This window comes from Pelodiscus sinensis, chromosome 1 (assembly GCF_052426305.1).
Source record: "Pelodiscus sinensis isolate ZL-2025 chromosome 1, ASM5242630v1, whole genome shotgun sequence".
NCBI classification, from domain to species: domain Eukaryota; kingdom Metazoa; phylum Chordata; order Testudines; family Trionychidae; genus Pelodiscus; species Pelodiscus sinensis.
The window spans coordinates 90927931-90950052 of NC_143052.1; the positions used below are offsets into that span (position 1 = coordinate 90927931).

Genomic DNA, 22122 nt, shown 5'->3' on the forward strand with positions numbered 1-22122 from the left:
CCTCTGTATCTGCATCTGGACCAGCAGCCCTCTGATAAAAAAGTAGCAGTACAGCATGGCAGCAGCCCATCCGGGGGTGGGGTGGGGTGTCTGAGCTCCCGGACCTGGCACAAGATGCAACTGAGTTGGGCTGCCTGTCCATCCAGCTCCTAATACATTTTAAATGCAGAGGTAGGTTCTGGACCCAGCAGAAGCCAGGACTGAACTAGTCTGTTGGCCAGCCTGCTACAAAAATTTACTGGCAGCGGGGGGAGAAGGGGGAAAAATGCGTGTAGTCTATATCATTAACCTATAAGCTTTTGCTTATCGGTTAATCAACAACACTATTACATCCCTAGTTCATAATGGTAATGCCACAGTCTGCCACAATGTTTTGAGCCACAATTCATAATAAACTAATAATAACATAATAAATGGGATATTTATGACTACATTTGAATACTAAGTATTTTTAATTATAATTCATTTTCTGCGGAGGAGAGAAACATTTCCTAGAGATGCTACTCTATAAATTCATTCCTCATTTTGTAAACACAACCATCACCAAAACATTGGGGTTTGACTTCGGAATGTAATAGTTTAACCAATAAGCATCAGCATATCGGATCTGACTGTGGTTAAATTCTTCTGCTCTCCCAGCCCCGCTCCGGATTAAGGCTTATACTGCAGAGCCCACAGTGCAGCCAGCTTCCCAGAAATAGGGCCAGCATCCGGGTGGCAGTGCACACTGGGAGCCAGCTTGTTAGCTGGCTCCCAGCATGCACCAGGTCCACTCCCAGGGAGTGGGGCCGGTGCCAGTTTACACTATAAGCTGGCTCCTGGGGAGCCAGCTGCGCGGCAGGCTCTGCAGTATAAGCCTGATCACCTATACTGCAGAGCCTGCAACATAGGTAACTACTAGAATGTATAATGGTTACACAGTTTCTTTTTTAAAACCTTTTTTACATCTCTAGTGTGACAACATATGAGACCTTTCCCACTCACAACCACTACTGTTGCTACAGAATGATTTCTGATTTTCACACCATAAAAAATGGTGTTCTGAAATCATGGTGATGAGGAATATATAAATAGATAAAGCAGACAACTAACTACACTAGCTATATTATAATGGATAAGAAAGCTGCATATATGCAACTCAAAGCACCTTGAGATATTACAGTCTACGAGATACGTTATTATTAATCTATAACACATGATCTTACCTGGATTGTCATATCAAAAGGAGTGCACTCATCATCATCATCATAATATTCAAACATGGCCTTGGAAGCATCAACTAAAAAAATCAGGCTGTCTCGACCTGAATATTTATATTCCCCTGAAGAAGAAAAAAGTATAGTTTTATGATTGGCTGTATCTTTCCCAACCCCCACTTAATGTAAGCACCCATGCTATTTGTGCTCTGTAATATCAGCAAATGTGAGGAGTGGCATAAGTAGCCAAAATTCATCCACAAGAGAGTATTAACAACATGGGATTTTGTAAGAACAAAAAGGAAACAAGCTAAAGAGATCTTCAGAATTGTGCCTGAAGTAGAGGACTCCATTGCTGAGAGGAAGAAAGCAGGATCACATTCTTTAACTTTTTAGTTAAAGGTTAAAATCTTACCACCCGTTTCAACTTCTTCATGATATTCTTCCTCATCCTCATCCTCCTCATTTTTGTAGTAAGACATCCATTCTGACATGGCTGCAGTCTGCTTTAAAAAAAAAAAAAAAAACACCACCACGAGGCAGGTGTTTGTATTGACCTTGGGTAGGAGGACCCTCCAAATTACTGGTCAGTGAGTCAGGCACTAATTAAGAGTTACTACAGTCTGGTCCACACTTAATTAAGACTGACCTAGCTACAACTGCTGAGTGTGGTAGTTATGGAGATCTACCCTCCCCCTCCCCCCGCATCCCCAGTGTAGATATAGCTAAGGTTTGGCACACACTAGGGATGCTAAAATCCATTTTAATGTGTAACCACTGAAAATTTCAGCAGTTACATGCAGGGCAGCAGACTGCTTGGGAGCCACTGAGTGCATGGAACTGGCTTTTAAACCAGCTTCCCCACCCACACAGGCTCCCACCTCCCCTGCCACCTCTGTTGAAGGATTGTCATTTTCCCCAAGAGCTGGTATGTGCACCTGTATCTAACTATGAAGGCTAACCAATGAACCCATGCTCATTGGTTAATCACATACATACTTACATTTTCACCTCCCTAGTGCACGCTACAGGGTTAGGTGGCTTATGTCAACCGAACTTCTGTAAGTGTCCACATCCAATGTTGCTCCCATCAATGCAAAGCACCTGGCTTAATAACTTCTCCACAAGATGCATAGCACTTAGGTCAGCAGTGAGCAATCTAGGCTAATGAGGGGGCACTAGCAGCCCTCCATCTCAGTGGGTCATAAGATTGTCATAATCAAGACCATCTCATGGGATAGGGTAGTTTTGCTAATTGTGCTTGCCTACCTAGAATTTGTGGGGTGTACCAATTGAACTGTAGCAGCAGTTTGGATACAGAAGGGCTATGTCTACACTGGCGCGCTCTTGCACAAAAGCGGCCGCTCTTATGCAAAAACTTGCTGCCTGTCTACACTGGCCATGTGTTCTTGCGCAAGCAAACTGACGTTCTAACGTATGAAATCAGGGCTTCTGACACTCCCGCTCAGGAATAAGCCCTTTGTGCAACTGTTCTTGTGCAAGAGGCCAGTTTAGACAGGCAACATGACTGTCTTGCGCAAGAAAGCCCTATGGTTAAAATGGCCATCAGAGCTTTCTTGCGCAAGAGAGCATCTACACTGACATGGATGCTCTTGGGCAAAAGCACATGCCAGTGTAGACGCTCTCTTCTGGAAGAGTTTTTGCACAAAAGAGTTCTTGCACAAGAAACTGCCAGTGTAGACGTACAGGAGTCCATGGCTCCCACAGTCACTGTGCACAATCAGTATACACCTGACTACACATGGCCTTGCAATATCACTTTAGTAATATTGAGGGGAAAAAAAACTATCCAGGCCGAAAATAGCAGAACGTGCAACCCTAAGCATGGGCAACAGTAAACAAAATATCTCTTTGGCTGCAGGTAGACTCCTAATGGGATGCAGAAGATCAGCAGGCGGCAGGTTACCCATCACTGGCTGAGGTCCATTTAGGGTACATGCAGTGTCACCACAGACATGGCTCTCAGCCGGGTAATGACCCAGGCGCTGAAGTCAGTGGAAACGCAGCGCGGGCATCAACCCCCACAGCAATTATTGCAGTGGATGCACCCTGCACTCACTTAGATCGGATTTGACTTTGGAAGCGCCCATTACAGCAGCGAAGCCACCAGCGGGACGCCGCGACAGCCTGGCGGAGCAGGAAGCGGCTGCGCCCGCCACGCGCGGGTGCAGAATCCGGGAGGGAGGGGGAAGCTCAACCACGTGCCGTTCACCAGCGCGGGGAGGGCGCGCGACGCAGCGCGAGCTGGCGGGATAACGGTCGGGCTGCACCGGCCGCGCGCCAGCGGAAGCGAACGAGACACGCCCACTCGCTCGCTGGTTTCGAACCAGCTCGCGACCCGCCCTCTGGCCCCGGGCTGCAGGCGGTGGCCCGGCCTGCCCTTGCCGGAGGAGATCGGACAACTTGCAGCGGCACTTGGGGGCGGGGCGAGAGGCGGCGGTAACGCCCGCTCCCGCCCGCAGAGGGAAACCAGGACCCAGCGGCGCGAGGGCGGGCCCGGCCCCGCAACCCCCTGAGCGAATGGATCGGTAGAGAAGGAGGAGGGGCGCCAATGGCTCCTACAACGAATCGGCTCCGCAGCGTGAACAAGCGCCTCGCCATTACCTCAGCCTGCCGCACCGCTCCGAACCCGGATCCCCGCCCGTCGGCTAGTATCAGGACCCCACCCCCGGAAACAATCCCACCCAATCCTGCGAAAGGAGGTGGCGCCCGAGGGAAACCACGCCCCCATGCGGTTGCCTGAGAGGAAGCCACGCCCGAAACATTCTATTCCCTCCCCCAGCACCGGCAGCTCAGCTCTGGGTTACAGCCCCGCCCACTCACCGCCCAGAAAAAGCTCCCCTCACAGAGCCAATAACGGGCCCGCCCTTAACTCCGCCCCCCTTTCCTTTTGCACCGCCTGATGAAGTAACACCTCCCCGTAGCAAAAGCCCCGCCTCCTAACGGCACAGCCTCACCCCGTTCTATCTGTAGCTCCGCCTCCATAGCGGCGCCGGGTTCCATCGCGGCACAGTGACTAGCCGCCCGCCCGGCCGGTCTATGGCTGTGGCGCATGCGCAGAAAGAGCGTTTTTCCTTCCGCCTCCTCTGTCACCTCACAGTTGGTGCCGCCGCCGCTGGTGTGGACTCAGGAGTAACGGGGCCGGACGGGCTCCCCCTGGCCGCACCCCCCCCCCCGTCCTCCACCGGACAAGGAGCCTCCTAGTCCCTCTCAGGCCCTTATACCGCCAGGGGCCCGTCCCCCCATGGAGTCGACGCCCGCCCTGCACCCGGTGAAGCTCTATGTCTACGACCTGTCCAAGGGCATGGCCCGGCGCCTCAGCCCCCTCATGCTGGGTAAGGGGCCGGTCCGAGGCAGGGCGGTGGGGAGGGGCCCGCGAGGCCGCAGGATGGGGCGAGGGGAAGCGGTGGCCCGGGCAGGTGGAAGCGGGGGGACGGGACGGTTGTGCCCTGCAGGGAGTGTCCTGGCGGCTCCTCGGCTGCTCTGGAGGCTAGTCACTGGGCAGCTTCCCGAGGCGCAGTCATGCATGTCCCGCCAAAGTGCAGGCAACAGCAGAGCGCTCCCCCCCCCCCCCCGAATGGACATGGAGTTGATCATCGTGATTATAAAGCGGGGGGAGGGGCAGTGGCCCGGCCTTTATAAAAACAGATTTTCAAGGCAGCATGGATTCCCCCCTCCCTCTCCTTTTTGACGGCACAGTAAGTTCCCCAGATCCTAACGGTGCAACACTGCAGATAAAATCATGTTAGGGTGGTACTGATCCTGTTTTAGAATATGCTGGACTATAGATATTTATTTTCAAGCAGTTTATAAAGTTCTGTTGTAGAAGTACTGAACAGCACCTTGGGCAGCATCCCAAGTAAAATGCTGCACTATATTATTACACTCATGCATCTAAAGAGTAGCTCCTGGAAGTGTATGATTACTACTTGACAGCTTTCTCACAAACAATCTTAGATCTTCCTGTCTCGGATCTATAGGTGTGAACTTTATGAGTAAAGGAGGTGGAGCCCCTTTGCTAATCTTTTGAAATGCTCCATTACCAACTTTAATATGGTAAATTTAATCATATCAGTTTGGCTGATGAGTGAGGTCAAACTTTTGGAAGCGTTTTTGTCCTGGATCAGATCAATTGTACCCAACTTGCTGACACCCAAAGTGTACCATAACTTTCTTCCAGGTGTGGTGAATTTAGGGGCATAAGTAACTATTAAAATGTGCATGGGGAAAAACAGACAGTATCTTCAGTTTTAAAATAGTTTGTTGTGAGGATTACTTGGTTGTTATGGAACTTGCCAAAAAGTAGGTCTGTTATATGAGCTCTCCACTAGGAAATTTCTCTGTTCTAGGAGTTACTAATCGGACAAACTACTTTGAGGGACTGGAAAAGATGTACAGGGTGGGTATTTTGTACCAGACAGGAACTGAACACTGGTTGGGCTTGTGAAACTGATGCTCTCTTTAGTATTTTCTTCTCTGAAATTTTATTCTTTGAGTTAGCAAGTATACTTGTTGACATTGAGACAGAACTTTCTGTCCTTGTAACAAACCATTTTATGACCCTATACAGCTGGTTAAAATCTGTTAGTAGGTGTAGTGTGTGAAGGATTGTGTTTTACTCCTTTGTCTATAACTTTTTAAAATGGGACTATGGGAGATAATTTCAGTTTCCCTTTGGTATGAGTGGAAAACTGGTTCCTGACCATAAGGACTTTCCTTATGGGAAAGATTGAATGGGAACAAAGATTTTCACCCATTGCAATATCACTGATCTCTAACTGGTTGATACTGAACTGAGACTCCTGCTTGTGGTGTAGACTAGATCACCTAGCCTTCCAGTCTGGCTGAAATAGTTTATGGCTTTCACTGTCAACTCTCTTACCAAGAACTTGTCCTTTGTCAACTGATCAATGGTTTAATGAATCTGAGGAATTGAAGCTCTTGTGTGCAGTTTCTGAAGTTTGAAGCAGCCTTCTAGGAAGAGGAAGACCTATAAACTTTCTTTTACAGAGTCCATCAGATGTCCAGCTAACAGTGTATGAGATCAGCCTTCCCAGCTGCTTCACCAACTGTATTGCCCTATGGACTGTGTGAATGGCGGGCAGTAATGTCATCTGCTTGTCCTAAGAGAAGGATGTTATGCTTTCCTGTGGCTTTTTAAAAATAAAAAATGAAAGCCTGCATTGTATTCAGCATGCAAACTCATATGCTAACAATGAGTTTGTAAGTTTGAGATCCTAAGCAATTCTGTCTATATATGACAGACAGAAGCAGCAGTTTTAAGAGGCATGCAGTCCATTGTCCTCAGCCACTGAATACCTTCAAAGTAATAAGAGACTTATTTCTCTCTTCAGACTCTCTTCCATTGTACCAGCAAGGGTGAAACTTTCTCTTGTAATAGTGATTGTTTTATCTTGGGCTGGGGGGGGAATATAAATAGTATTCTAAAGCCTAGTTTATACACACATTTAGTTAAATAATTGCAAATGTGAGGAAAATGTAGCTAAATCAACTTTTGCCATGCTTATTTTGGAATAAGTGTCTACCCACAGGCTTGTACTGAAAACTAAACATGTTCGTTCATGTCTTTTGTTATTACAATGCAAATTCATATATAGACCAAATCAAAGTATTCTAACCCTGGTATGACATAGGGTACCAGTCTTAGTACTGTATTTTGCTACTTTCTGAGTTTCTGCATGAGGCATTTAGCACTTACTATTGAGGGAAAAAATTAAGTAAAGAATAAGACATATGTTATGATTTTCACAATACCAACTAATTGCAAAACATCGTGCTTGAAAAACAGATCTAAGTTTGTAGGAGTTTGCAGAAAGGAGGAGAAAACCTACAAATTGGAACAGAGTTCACAGTTGTGTGGAAAGTACTGATTGCTTACTAGTGATGGTTAATAACTAGCTGAGATTGGACAAATTGTAATGAGTTCTGGGAATAAAGCCCACTAGGCTGCTTGGTGACAGTGACAAGGCAAACTACAGAATATTTAGAATCATATATATTTTGTGATTAGATTGTCTAATAAGATCTTGGTTTTTATTCTTTGAGTGATAATAGTGCGAGCTCCCCATTGCCATAGCTGACCTCAGTGGTTTTCCATAGATATCCCCAAAGTAAGCACATGGGGAAAAGTGTCTTCTTTCCCTTAAATACACCCCATTCCCCTTTTAAGTGGTCACAAAAGCTCTTTTGGCATTACTCAGACTGACTTTTATAGGAGGATCTCATAGAGTTAATAGCTTTTGTTTCTTTGTAGCCTAAAGAAGTTAAGATGTGAGACTCTTAAGCATCATGGAATACAAAAACAGATAAAAATTAGAAATAATTTATTAGATTATTTATTTCTAAATCCTCATCATCCCTAGTCAATCCAGGATTACACCTTTTAGTATCTTCTTTGCTTTACCCAGTTTAACTCTAACAATGTGACTTTCACCTCTTTCTTTGATATGATTCTTCATAATGCCACCTCCTTAAAATACAAATCCTTTTCATTTTTAAAAAAATTTCTTTTTTAAATGTAAAGTGACAAATAGAGGACCAAAAAGTTCTTAAGGTGTTTTAGATGAAGGAAAGAATGAAATGAGATGAATAGCAAAGGGAAGCAGATTCTGTATCACAGAGCCTATTGCAGCAAAGACATAATTGCCTGCCAATTTCAGACAGGCTCGAGGAATCCTGAAGTACTAATGGGTACTGTGTTAAGATGAATCAGTACCAAGCTCAAGAATCAGTCTCTCATCCCTCAGATATTTAGAGAAAGTTCTATAAGGTAGCTGAATGCTTGGACAATTCTAGATTTCCATAGCATTATTGAAACAGATGGTATAGTGGCTTAATCATATCCTTTGGCCACATACAGATTTCCTTCCCTTGGTCTATTTTTTGATGTTGCTCTTCCCTGAATTTCCTTCCAATCTGCTAGACACTGTGTAGTTTCTACAGCATCTTGGGATTATCACCCTCCTTAAATGCTGTTGCACTTTTGGACAGCACATACATCTAATTTGCTGTCTTCTGTTGCTCTTCCTTCAGCCTTTGGGATGTGCTTTGAGTAGTTTAGCATATCCAACTAAATTGACTTTAAAACAGTACAATACAAAATGTTCACTAATGGGAAAGAAGTGGCAGTTACATTCTTTGGATGTTTGGTTTTATCCTTCCAAGAAGGGGTGAGGGCAAAAGAGAAGTGGAAGTTGAGCTGTTTCTAACACACTGATTATGGACAAGCTTCTGTGATATAAAGAGAGATCCACGGTGAGGATTAATGTACCATCTCTTCAGCACTGGCACAAGTTTTTCAGGGGCCTATCCAAATAAAATGTTCAGATATTCAAGGCCTCTTCTAACTTGCCCCCCTCCTATACCTGAACTGATGGCACTGACTCATGGGTGAGATGTGTATGCATGGGATCCTGTATGAATGGAACACTAAATTGCAGCATGCGGCAAAAGCTGTCACTGTGAAAATCAGTCAGGAGTATACATTAGTTGGAACTGTTCTCAAGGGAATATTCAACCAGCATTACTATCCTTCCCACCCCACCTAGCCGTAAAGACTCTGTGAGCTGGGGATAGTCCAATTTAAGTGGCAGTTATCTCCCGCCTTTTCTCTCTTATTCACCATTCAGTTTCTCATGATTCAAGAGAGCAGGATGGTTACTGAGCAATACTGTATCGCTTTGTCTCAAAGCATCTGCTAAAGAGGATTATTTGCAAATGAAATACTCCATTCTTTTCCCACACACCCTGTTTTCCAACACACTCAGCCACCTCTGGGATTGAGGCTAAGATGCAGACTCTTCACTCCCTTGGTTGGCATTATGCTGTAGTTTGACTAAGTAGGGCAATAGTCTTTCAGAACCGGGGTGGATTTTCTAAGTGACTAAAAATGCTGAAGTTAATAGCATTTTATTTCCTTGCCATCCAACTGAGGGAACAGGTGTTGTTCTGTTTTGTGCCAGTGTAGGTGCCAGATATGCATCACAGTCTGGCTGTTTGGTATCCTGAGTAGTAGCTGTCTCCTTATATAATCCTTTCATGTTATCACCAGTACCCTGCATTTGGCTTTGATTAATCCAGACAAACTCCACTTTTATTTGGGATTTTAAAAACCTGTACGTGCATACACTATCCCCTAAACCTCAATATTAATAAATTAACTGTACTCACAAGATGTATTCCCAGCCATCTAATCTTCCCACTACTTGGCCTTCTGGATAAACCCAGGCATGGAAGTAATCTGGTTTGATTAGATTCTAAAATTATACAGGCTCAGTTTCTACTCTAAAAGTGACCTTGTGTCCTACCTATGAGTCTCTGTCCTAGCTTAGTCATAGAATAAGTAAATAAAGTAAATAAAGTCTAGTAATTCTTCAAATTCCTACAGTATAACCTATTCTCTTGCCCCCATAAATAGTGTTTAGTTTGGCAAGATAGCTATTTGAAACAGAAAACTTTTTGAAAAATAAAGTAAAAAAACAAACTATGCAGGCTCCCAAATCACTTAGACATTGATTCTGCAAAATATTTAAATGTGTGCATACTTAAAGATATGTATATACTTAAGTATCTTGTTGAATCGGTGCCTAAAAGTCTATCAAATTGCTTAGCCCTAAATTAGTAAATTTTGTAAAAAAGCAACTTACTGTCAAAATGTGCTTAATTCTGATATTTTGGGGGTATATTCGAGCTAAATAACAGCACACAACATTGAGAGCCAGGACCGGTGACTGTAAACAGACTTTATGGGATCATGAGAAACTTGGCCACACCCATGAAAAGTGGACATCCGGCTAACTAAAATAATTCTGGATGATAAATGTTTCTGAATGAGAGAGTTCTGGATTTGAGAGGTTCAACCTGTAGTGATGAGAACTTGATTTTAAAAACATTTCCAATTTAGGAATCTAAGGCATTAACACATGTAAAGAATGATTTAAAACATTTTATCTTGACATCCTCTCGGTTTAACAGAGCAAGTTTTTGAGAGAGAATTACCATAGAAAAATTCCATTGTAGAAAACTAGTTCCTTCTTCTCAAACTTGCTGCCAGAATTCTCTCTATAAACTAACAGCTGAAGTTTGTTATCTGTACTGCTTTTAGGCAGAGACATCACCAGTTTCCAGAGAAAACACTGAATTCTGAACTATGTTCCTGACTTGAGTGAAGGAGGAAGTTATTTTTATATTTAGTTTCAAGATGTAAATATTTGTAACTTTTTAAGCTATCCTATCCTGTTTCTTAAAAGTTATACAGTTCATCTTTGAAAGGGACACATTATTGGGTTCTCTTTCAAATAAATTATTATTTATCTTTAGTAATGCACATAGGGGTCCAATTATGTTGGGTGATGTACAAATGTAAGAATAGACGCTATATATATAATTATCCATTGTCACTCTCCAACTCCTCTTTCATTGATTCAAATAAATTTCCATGTATTGGTTTATAGTCGCTTTCTAATTAGCTTACTGAGGCAGAAGATTTCCATGTTTCTAAATGAGCTAGGGGTGTAATACTGTAGTCGATAAACCAATAAGCAAAAACTTATTGGTTAGTGCTATAGACTACACATATTCCACCACCACCCCCAGTAAATTTTTTAGCAGGTTGGCCAGCAGCCCAGCTCAGTCCTGGTTTGCGACAGGCCTGAGACCTAACCCTGCTGCAGCTCTGTGATTAAAGTGTATTAGAAGCTAGGCGGACAGACAGCCCAGCTCAATTCCAGCTTGCGCCGGGTCTGGGAGCTCAGACCCCCTTGGACAATGGCTGCTGCAACCCACACTGCTGTTCCTATATCAGGCAGCAGAACAGGGTGACAGGCAGCTGGTCCGCGAGGGGAGCTGGTTTTTTAAAACTGACTCCCCTCACAGACCTGCTCCCGCCTGGCATCCTGCGCTGCTGCCTCTGATACAGAGGCAGCAGCATGGAGTGGCAGGGGGCTCCTCAGGAATGGGGCAAAGGACTATAGACTAGTCAAGTAACCAATAAGAATTCATGAGGTTACTTGACCATTCAGTTAACCGATATTTAACATTCCTAAAATGAGCTGAGACCAAAGTTGTTGGGTTTTTTTCATTTCATTTTCTGAATTCAGTTTTCTTTGCAACAAGAAAACTTTAACTGTGGCTGCTGGCTGAATTCACAAACTGGATAAGACGGTATATTAAAAACAACTGAAAATTGGTAATTATAATTTTAAAACCCATTTAAATTTCAGCCCCATACTTAATATTTTTGAGAAGAGATATTGGGAATGAACTACAGATCCTTCACCTCTAAGTCACCAGTTTCAATCTGTCCCTTTATTGGTAGTGATTGAAAAGGGAAATTTAATTATTATATGATGTTTCTATAATGGCCTATGTAAAATTGGTATGAAACTACTCGTACAGCTGGTACGAACTGAGCATCTTTTTTGGTAATCTTAGGCTACGTCTACACTGCACAGTTATTTTGAATAAGCTATTCCAGCATAGAATAAGAGAGAATAGCCCTGGTGAGGGGCTATTTTGAAATATTAGCAGTGGAGCATCTACACACGCCTTATTTTGAAATAGCTATTTTGGAATAGGTGTTGTTCTTCATAGAATGAGGTTTATAGAAGTCGGAATAAGCCATCTGTTATTTTGAAACTATTTCAAAATAACATAATTGCTGTGTAGACGCTCCCATAGTTATTTCGGAATAACATCCGTTATTCCGAAATAACTTCTCTGTGTAGACACACCGTTAGAGACCAAAGACTGACTGGGCTTCTGAAATGGCATTCTCGTCTTTGCCTAAGAAGCAGACCCATTCAGGATTAGGACTCTGTATGTTGGCAGGGAAGTGTGGCATTGCCAATTCCTCATGCAAGTAAACAGATAAATTAAGTCACCAATGCAGAAAATGTGGCACCATTCACTGGCATCATAACTAAATGAAAAAAAGGCTGTTTTTCGGATCCTTTGCAGTACTGGCTATCAATCTCCCTAGACTACTGTACCCATTTCAGAAATCTGATTTGTTTTACGTACCCCCAGATTTTACTTAAACTTCTTGCTCATAAAATGAGACATAAAAATACAAGTCACAACCACACTAGTACTGACAAATTGCTTTCTTTTTCATTTGTACCATATAATTATAAAATAAATCAATTTAAATATACATACTATACCTACATTTCAGTATCTAGTATACAGAACAACATAAACAATTGTCTATGAAATCTTACTTTGTACTGACTTTACTAGATCGTTTTAACGTACAGGTCGTCCTCACTATAAATCTAAGAAACGTTCCAAAAAACTTGGACTTATAGGAAAACAACTTAAAGCGAGCAATTTTTTTCCATGGCTGACTTCCATTTCTACAAATTGGTTTGTTTTGGGGGTTTTTTGCGCAACTTAAGAGCAGGGGAAATGGAGGACTTATAACGCATCAGTTCCTACAAGAGTCAATGACTTTAGTGTGGAACGGATGTATACCAGGGCAGCTTATAGCGGGGACGCCTTTGCGTCCCCCCAAATGTATGCATATCTCTTGTTAGAACCACCACTTTAGAAAAATATAACTTTGGCACTAAACTTGCAGTTTGGGGTTAAAGCAAGATATGGAAATAGGTGAGAGATACATGGGTGAATGACAGCAAGTAGACTGAGCTGTGTAAAGGAAGTTGCCAATGACTCTCTCCTTCTCTCTACCTACAGGGAAACAGCTAGATGGAATCTGGTAAGTGACTAGATTTAACCTGCATAATGTGTTAGACACTGGGTACCATTTTCAGTATGGTATTATAAATGTTTTAGATCTGAAGGAACATACCTGTGCTGAACAGAGACTGAGGTACTTCCTGAAAGTTTTTAGAGTTAGTGGGAGAGAGATCGATAGCATTGTGTTAGGTATTGTGCAAGTCTGCTTTCAATTCGTGCCAATGGACCTCAATGCAAACAATAATTGTTATTACATATTTTATTGCAGTAGCACCCAAAATGTATTAGGTATTTTTCAATCATAGGAGGACATTGTCTCTGCCCAAACAGTTTAGGTTCTGATTGTAGACGTGAGCGCACCAACAGCAGGTGCAGAAATAGGATGACTGCAGACAAAGGTTACAAAAATAGAACTGCATGGTTTCATAGTAGTTATGTGTACCTCTTGTTAGAAAATATGTTTTCCAATTGATGCCCAATTCACTAAAGTCTCCAGCCAGGATTAAACACTCCCTTGGCCAATGTCTATCTTCCCTCACTAGTCAGCCACCACTGCCCTTCCTCATCCAGCTGCCCCACTCACTGTTCAACCCTTTTTCAGTTCCCATCATCCAGCCATCCTCTCTGCATATGGTGACTCTGGGCAATTCATGCCCCAACCTTTCCCAAGTTTTTAATTCACAGGGGAAGTTTTGTCCCTCAAAGCATATTGCTGGAAAAGGGCAACTGTTGGAGGGTCTTCTCTCATGCCTTCTGCTATCTGAGTATCATGGTGGTGCTGGTTGAGTCATTCTCTCCCATCTGCAGTGTAGCATGAGGTTTGTTAACCAATTAGGGATGTAAAAACTGCCCAGAACAGTTAACTAGTTAAATCAGTGGTCCCCAACGCAGTGCCCGCGGGTGCTCTGGTGCCCGCCGGGGCATTTATGTGCGCCCGCCAAATCATCTGAGCCAGTCCCACCCCCGGCGTGCGGCACATATGCGGTGCTGCCCCCTGGCGCAGGGCACGTGGGCAGCCTCAGCCCCGGGCACGCGGCACATGCGTGGCCCCGCCCCCAGGCGCTTGGAAGCCCAGAAAGGTTGGGGACCACTGAGTTAAATTATTTGTTTAACTGGTTAACCACTGACTGGTGGGGGCTGTTGCTTCTCCATTCGCAGGAGGCAGGTGCTGCTCCTTCCCCACCATGGCCAAGTTGTGGACAGCGAGGGCTGTTCCAGATCCGCTGTGGCCCTGTTGACTGGGTAGATGTTAGCAGGGGGAGTTTCAGGTTAGCTGGTAAGCATGCTGGTAAGACATATGCTTGCTGGTTAACCCATTTCCTAGTTAACCTTTAACATCTCTATAACCAACATGACCATTTTTCTTCTAGTTAGTGACCCAATAGACATTATTCCCACTCATAGAAGGGCCTTAATTTTTTCTCGACTATTACTAAATTATTTGTTTCAATAATACCTTAGGCAACATGTACTACAGTTGTAACTTTTCATCCACTCTTATGAGTGGTTTATATGCTGGTTTAAATATTTCTTCCTCTTCATTTCATATGGCTTTCTTTTCATGTCTCCTTGCCCTCCCTCAACAGGCACACTTCCATAATTGTCCATAAGGATGAGTTCTTCTATGGCAGTGGTGGGATTTCCAGCTGTGCACCTGTAAGTTCAACCTTCCTGAGACTTTTTCCTAACTCTATTCTTTTCTCTTCCCAAATGGTTTCTTGATGAAGATTACTTTCTCTAATCAAGAACACCCTGTGTTTGTTCTTTAGGAAAAGTACATAAGCTTATTTAGTCTTAAAAGATTGCTTGATGCAGCCAGGTTAGGTACTGAAGACCATGCTGACAGGTCAACTGGGGAAAATAAAACCTGCATAATGGGTTTGGTCCCAACCATAAGTTAAGGTTTACACCAGCCAGAGTTCAAAACAAACTATTGGGCTCCCTGCGCTCAGCATTCTGGGAAGGCAGAAGCTTCCTGCAACTCAGCTACGCAAAGCTTCATTGGTTGTTCTAAATTGAGGGTTTTTACACTTTGATCTTGGTGATTCACAGTATTTAAAACACACACACTGACTACCTTGACATTCTCTCTAGTTCTCGGGTAGTCTGAGCCTAAAGTTAATCTTCTGAAAGCCCCTTAAAACATAGGTCTGCCCCACACTTCTGGAACATGGAGTACTCAGCAGCAAGCTACAGAATAAGCCCGATGACGTGTCTTGCACCCCTCATTCTGTAACAGAGGAGAGCGGAGGACTGAATAGTTTGCTCTGAATTGGATACTGTAATTCCTTTCATTGCTCCTGGACAAACCATATTATGTCAGAATCATTCTGGACTACAGGAATACCCTTGGAGTACTCCATCAAAATCCATTCTAGCATCGTCTCTTGTTTGTGTTTTTCACAGGGAGGGACATTGCTTGGGCCCCCAGATTCAGTTGTAGACCTGGGAAGCACAGAAGTTACAGAAGAAATTTTCTTGGAATACTTGTCCTCACTAGGAGAATCCATGTTCCGGTGAGTTGCAGCTTTTATTTGGTTGTAACATTTCTGTGTTTAAAAAAAAAAAAAAAAAAAAAAAAATAGAAAGAAAGAGAAAATTGTGGGGGGATTCTGGGGCCTGTCTCACTAACACAATGCTTCACGTGCCTACTATTCCATTTAGTACTATCCAATTAATAAAAGTAATAATGAGGCTAGAACTGGCACATGATCACTTGCAAGTTACGGAACATTTGGGTGGATCCAGGCCTTTAGAAAAGCTGGAAAAGCATTCTGTTAGAATGCCTGCATCACTGGATCTTGAACCCTATTGGTTATTGACAGCGAACAAAGTTTTGCCTGGTAGGTATTGGATGAAATCATGGAAGATGTAAGTGATGGAGGAAATAGTGTTGGTTCAGTAGCGATTTTTACCCTGCAAGTCACTACTGAAGCATTTGTGCTGGAGCTGCCATCTTTCAGATATTGAAAACAAAGGTTCTGACTAGGGATGTAAGCAACTAATTGACTAGTAGACTATCCAATAGCAAAAGCTTATTGGATAGTTGACTAGTTGCTGCCTCTATCAAAAAGAGACAGAAGGGGGGGAAAGTGGTGGAGGTGCTGGAGGGAGCTGGCTTAAAGCTGGTTGCCCCCAGCTCTAGTTCTGTGGGAGGCGGTAGGGCCGCAGTGGCAGCCAACTTTGAAATGTACAAGAGCCCCTGCTGGGGCTCTTGTACATTTCAAATCAGAAGCGCCCACATGGAGTCTGAGGTCAGTGGGGAACTCCCTGTGGCCCCAGGCTCCACGCAGCGTTTCAATCTTTGAAATGCACAAAGGTGGAACGCGCTAGTTCTTATCAACTAATCAAATAGTCGAAGAAAATCCCATCAACTATTTGCTTATTTAATTGAAATTTAACATCCCTAGTTCTGACTTTTTTGTGTTCATTAGCAAACCCAGAGCACTTTTCACAAAACTATTTAACAATAAACTTAGTGTCCTAGTGAAATTCCAGCCTCAGCAATTACTCCGATCTACTATTTCTTCTGTAACTTCAGGCAAAAAATTTGGTCCTCACTTCACCAAAAGGCTATTGTGTAGTGTCAGTGATGTGGAATGGCTGTCATGTTCCATCCCAAACTTAGCTGAGTTTGAGAGGAAGGGGCTTCTGTGTGTTGTCTAAATTGCTTTAGGGTTCTTTAGAATAAAGGGTGCTTATATAATTGATTACTGGTTTGACTTTTTCTTGCTGTATTTATTCCTGTGTTTGAACTCCTTTCCTGGGTACAGAGGAGAGTCTTATAACCTCTTTGAACACAACTGCAATACCTTTAGTAATGAAGTGGCACAGTTCCTGACAGGAAGAAAGATACCTTCCTACATCACTGACCTTCCATCTGAAGTCCTTTCCACGTGAGTACAGTCTTTGCTTCTGTGTGTAGTATGTTGCTTCATGCTAATGCCTGAATATTTCCTGTCACATCTAGTAAGCTCTAGATGAGGACTGGTACCTGCTGTTATCAGGGGGAGAATGCCACTTCATTTATTTGGGAATTTGTGTCTGACAGTCTCCACCCCACAGACATGACTGGCACTCTTTTCACAGGGGAAAGGTGGAAAATTGTTCTTTTCTTCTGCCATCAATGGATGTAAACTAACTGCCTCCTCATGGGCTTTTTTATCTATCACTTGACAAGCTATATACGAGGTCAGAGCCATTTTAAAGCCAGTGGCTACAGATACTAGTACCTCTTTGAGTCACATTTCCTGCCCCGGAGGACCATCACTATGTTGAGGCTTTCCACAGTGCCCTAAGGGAGGGGAAACTTTAAGGTTGCTTTTGAGACACTTTTAAAAGCAAGGCCTGGATGGAAGGAGAGGAAGCAGAAGAGAGGAGATAAGTGAAAGTTCTATAACATCCCTTCTTGTCACAACTAAGATTTTAGAACTCTCTCAGAGGCTACTCAGACTCCCTTGGTATGTTCCTTTAGTTGAGTCAGTATGGAGAGCCCAGGCAGATGTTTGGAACTGCAGCATCCAGTTCTCCTCTTCTCACAAACTGCACCATACCTGATTGACACACACAGGTTGGTTGGTAGAACAGTTTCTTCTATACTGGTCTATAAACAAAGCTAAGCAAAGACAGATCCACTGTAAACTTGAATAGGAGACCTTCAAGGAAAACTCAGATGTCACAGGATTCTGTAGGGATTAATCAGTGAATACTGATCCATTGTTGTACAGGCATGCTAGAGATTGTTCTGTTGTCAGATGCCATCTTTCAGATGAAATATTTAAGGTTTGGATAGTTGTGACCATTAGCGATCCCGTGGCTCTTTTTCCAAGATTATTGATGACGGTCACTGTCTTTCTGGCCAATTTTGAATGTCAGATTTGAGATTCTGCCTCCCTAACTTTCTCTAAAGAGCATCAGTTGGATACACTACTACTTCACTATTGAATAGTGTTTGACACTTAGATGAAGTGATTTTTGCAATGTAGTTTTCCATTAAGTAGATAAATTACTAAAAGTTAGTACAGGTTCTGGCTCTAAAATCTAGGATGATTCTCTAGTCTAGCAATATCCGTGGTTCAGCATGACCATGGATGTTCCAAGACCAGAGATTCCTAGCACATTGCAGAGGGCTGGGGCCCAGGAGCCGGCACGCGGCTCAGCTGGGCTGCGAGGGGGGCCAGGAGCTGGCGTGCAGCTTAGCTGGGCTGCAAGAGGGGGCTGGAAGCCAGCGCATGGCTCAGCTGGGCTGTAGGGAGAGCCAGGAAGTCCACGGCAGGGGAGGGCAGCAGCATGGGGCCTAAAATTACCTCCCCAGTCCAGAAAAATCCCTTATCCAGGACCAGTTAGGTCCAGCCTGTATCAGGGTACTGCTATCTTAAGAGTACTTTAAGTACTTAATGTTTCAAGGAACAGGCTGAAAGGAAAACCAGAGTTTGAACAAGCATTTAAAGTTGCTGCTGTGGCAAATATTATTTAACTGGTTAATTTAAACCAATTTAAAGTAACTCACTGAATAACAGAACTTTATGAAGTTGCCTTTATAAAGGCTACCTCATTCTATTTCAGAGGTGGCTGTATTTCCAGAGTACAATGAGAAGATACTAGTATATATATAGTATAAACATTTTGAGATCTATAAACATGTTTTGTTGTTTTTTTATTTCATTGTCACCTCAGACCTTTTGGACAAGCTTTGAGGCCTCTCCTGGACTCTATCCAGATCCAGCCACCTGGTGGGAATACCTTCCGCAGACATAATGGACAGAGCTAACACGAGTGGATGGATGTGCCTAGTTTCACCAGGCTTTTCCTTTTTAAACAAAAATCTAGCAGATTTCTATTTTATAATTTCACATCAACATTGACTCCAAGGAAATGACAGGATGTTTTTTCAGAATTCCTGGGGAGATGATTTATCAGGTTGCATGTGGGACAGCGCTACCAAAAAGATTGCCATCATTTCTAATACCATTATTCTAACTTATTAAGGTTGTCTTGTCTGAGTACACTGATACTTTCTAAAATAGCCCCCAGGCTGGAGATGTGGGGATTAATTCTAAGGAGAATGGATTCAGTTTCAGGTAGCCAAGGGGAGGCAGAGGTTTAAGAGTCTAGCAGTCTCAGACTTGCATATTTTTTCTTTTTCACTACCCATATTATGGGATATTTGCTGAAGTCTGTAACAGGAAGATACAGGGAGTTTTGTAATACTGCAGTGGGTCCCCCCCAGTATTAAAACCTTCTAACTATTCCATTAGTGTTGTGATGTTTGCTCAAGTGGAGAAGTTAACCTAGCCTAGTCAGAACACTCATAATGGTAAAGTCATCCAGGTGAATAAAACCTGCTAGCATCTCATTGAAACTTCTGTCAGTGATGGAGTCTTCAGTGACATAAGGTATGAGTTGGTTGGTGGCTGTAGCAGTGTGTCATCACTAGCCTTGTAATGCTGGATCCAAGAATTAGGGGATGGAGGACAGGACATCTTGAAAAATGGGTATCCTTTTCAGTCAGGGAAAAATGAAGTGAAACTTTTCCTTTTCCCCATGCCATCAAGCTCATAGGCCCCTGTGCAGAATACTTGTAACTGATTACCTCTACATGGGGCCTGTTTTTGTGCTGCTGAACCAGTGCGGCATGCACAGCAAGTTAAAAAAAGCATTATACAAGGTTTGCAGTCTATGATATCTGGTTGCAGTCACAATATAAGCACTAAGGTCCCAGCACAATCCTTTTTATGGCAGTCGAGTATGATGTTACAGGTGACTAATTAAAAGTGTGAAGAAAATAGTCAGCAGTTCAGCGTTGCAAGAGCAGATATCCAGTTTCTATGTAAATTTCCTCAATTTAAAGAAGAAAGATGAGCAAGACAAAAACAAAGCAGTCTCTAAATAGAACTTCTCCACTTTTCCATAGGGCATCCGGGACACTTAAAGGAATACACACACCTATAATTGGAAGCGGGTAGGGCTAAACAATAGGCAAAGGGTTGGTTCAGAACCATAACCTCCCCTGATTTAAGATTACTGTGGCCTCTCCATTTAACTCTCTTGTGGGGAGGAGGTTAGGGAAAGGAAAGAAGGGGTACTTGGTACTATCTTTCCTTCAAACATAGATATGCTCCCTCCTTTGATTTTTCAGCGACTGTATTCAAGACAATGCAAGAAAGTTAGTCACTGGAACTTCCCTAATGTTGCTGATGCACTGCCAATAAGAGGACCTTTCATGTGCAAAACCGTTTACCCAGTGTTTTGCTGAGCAAAGAACTGCTCTAAGCTTAGTTCATACCTGCCTCAACCGCTAATCATACAGGTGCCCAGGCCACTTCCTAGGATCCTAAAGCAATTGTATCCTTGCTCTGTTAGGCTCCTTTTACCCTTGATTATTGTTCCAAAAGGATATCCATTAGAGAACTATTTCTGTTGCATTTATTCAGTAACAACTATAAGTGGTCCTTGCTGTTTGGAAGGAAGAGGATGATTTTAGTTTTAGATTTACTATTGCCCTGCATGTTGTGCGGTCCTTTACACAAGTATAGAGTAAGTGTAAAATGTTATCAAGTCAGACTGATAATGTGTATTTAACTATATAAGGTGCAGGGCAATACCTAATGCAACCCAAAATGTGTTTCGTTACAAGCAAAAAGTGACAATATCACAGTCCTCTTCCTCAGCCCTTCATTTGTGATTAATCTGGACTCTAAGTGGGGTAAAACGTAAGCAGTAGAGCAGATGCTCTTTAGAAACAGATCCTGGTTTGCACAAACATTCCCAGAACATACATAGTCTGCAGAAACTGTTCTGAAGTGAGATGTTTTCAGAGCCCTTCTTTCCTTGTTCCTCCAGAAGCAGCAACAAACAGGTGTTTGCCTGCCTCTTTTTTCCTATACTGTATGTCTTCCAGTCCAGTCCAGTCCTTCCCCATCTCATTTTTTGTAAATGCAGACCAGCATGTGCCCTAGCAATGTATCTTACCAGCTAGGCTGTGGGCTTGAGCCTGGACCTTACTTGACTGCTCTGCAAACTTCAGGACCTTTTACATCTTTGCTGAGAGGGAGGAGAGAAGGGGAACAGATCCACCTCATGTATTTAAGAATCTGCTGTCCCTCTATCCCCTTAAGCCTAGTACAGAGATAGTGCTGCTACTTTTTTAAAAAGAGTTACTGGACAAAATTTCACTCAGCTACAGTTTCCTTATTGGGAGGAATCCATAAAGAGGCCTCAGTTCAAAACTATCTCTGGACTCCTTGATAAATGAGCTATATGAAAGTGAGCCCTCTTTGCCCCACCCAATTAACATGGTTATGTAATGAGCCCCCCATGATGTTCCATAGGCTTATTAGCAGCCCACTCCCTCAGACAGCAGTTATGTATAAATTGCAGATGTGCATACCCAGCATTCCATCCATTCTACTGCCACACTTATAAGCATATATGATAAGAATGAGAATTAAATATGTATGTGTATGTAAGTAAAGCACTTTCAGCCAGCTGACCAACAAGGGGGCAGGGAAACTGACCATCTTTTCTTAGAAGAGGGCAGAACCCCTTTGCCTCAACTCTTGTATCTGTCTTCTATCTCTGGGGTTCCCCTCAGTGCTGCTGAACAATGCCGGGACAGAGGGGATGCATTTTTACATGAAAATAATGTCTCTAGGCAGAAAGTGGTGTTTGGTTTCTTCCCTGTTAAAATAAACAGAACTATAGTACATTGTTCTTTGTTTCTTTTTATGTCGACATAGCTCCTAACCAGAAGTGACTAAAGTCCCATCAGGGACTCTCTGCCACTACCAAGATGTGAAGTTGGAAATTGCTCCAGCATTTGGTGAAACTGAAGGGAGTAGTGGCTGCCTCACTCTGATTGAGCTGGCCTGGTTATAGGCAGCATCAAGTTTGGGGATTGTGTTTCCATGCATAACCTGCTCCTACATCAGGGTTACTTTCCTTGATGCAATTTTGAAGAGTCTCTCACTGCTGCTTAACAATATCAGCGGGATGGAGCGGAGGGGATGCTCTTTGGCCTTCACTTGAGTGAAATGCCCTCATAACATTCCACTTGAATGGACAGGGAAGAATAAACTTCCCCAATCATCCCTGCTAAAGAAGGAGGTAAGCTGAGTTGAAAGATGGAGGAGGAGAAGAGGGGCTGGCTGGTGAGGAAGCCTGTTCTGGAACTTCCCTCAGTCCACTC

The 22122-nt window shown here is 43.3% G+C and overlaps 2 protein-coding genes across 5 annotated transcripts in view; one reads left to right on the forward strand and one right to left on the reverse strand.

The window, feature by feature from the left end:
- Positions 1-22122, reverse strand: part of XRCC6 (X-ray repair cross complementing 6) — a 68601-nt gene that overhangs the window by 34764 nt on the left and 11715 nt on the right. The window contains exons 1-3 of one of the 4 annotated variants that reach the window (XM_075936021.2): positions 3822-3951; positions 1612-1702; positions 1206-1321 (exon numbers count right to left, since the gene is read on the reverse strand). In XM_075936021.2, coding sequence (XP_075792136.1) covers positions 1206-1321; positions 1612-1690 — 195 coding nt within the window. In that variant the 5' untranslated portion in view covers positions 1691-1702; positions 3822-3951. Of the gene's footprint in view, positions 1-1205; positions 1322-1611; positions 1703-3276; positions 3952-22122 lie in introns of those variants that run through there. The other 3 variants (XM_075936026.2, XM_075936030.2, XM_075936037.1) reach the window with 3 other exon arrangements.
- Positions 4167-21640, forward strand: DESI1 (desumoylating isopeptidase 1). Its single transcript, XM_006123975.5, has 6 exons — positions 4167-4552; positions 12933-12954; positions 14522-14591; positions 15342-15451; positions 16709-16831; positions 18612-21640. The coding sequence occupies exons 1-6, from the start codon at positions 4462-4464 to the stop codon at positions 18703-18705; spliced, it is 510 nt and encodes a 169-aa protein (XP_006124037.2). The 5' UTR covers positions 4167-4461; the 3' UTR covers positions 18706-21640.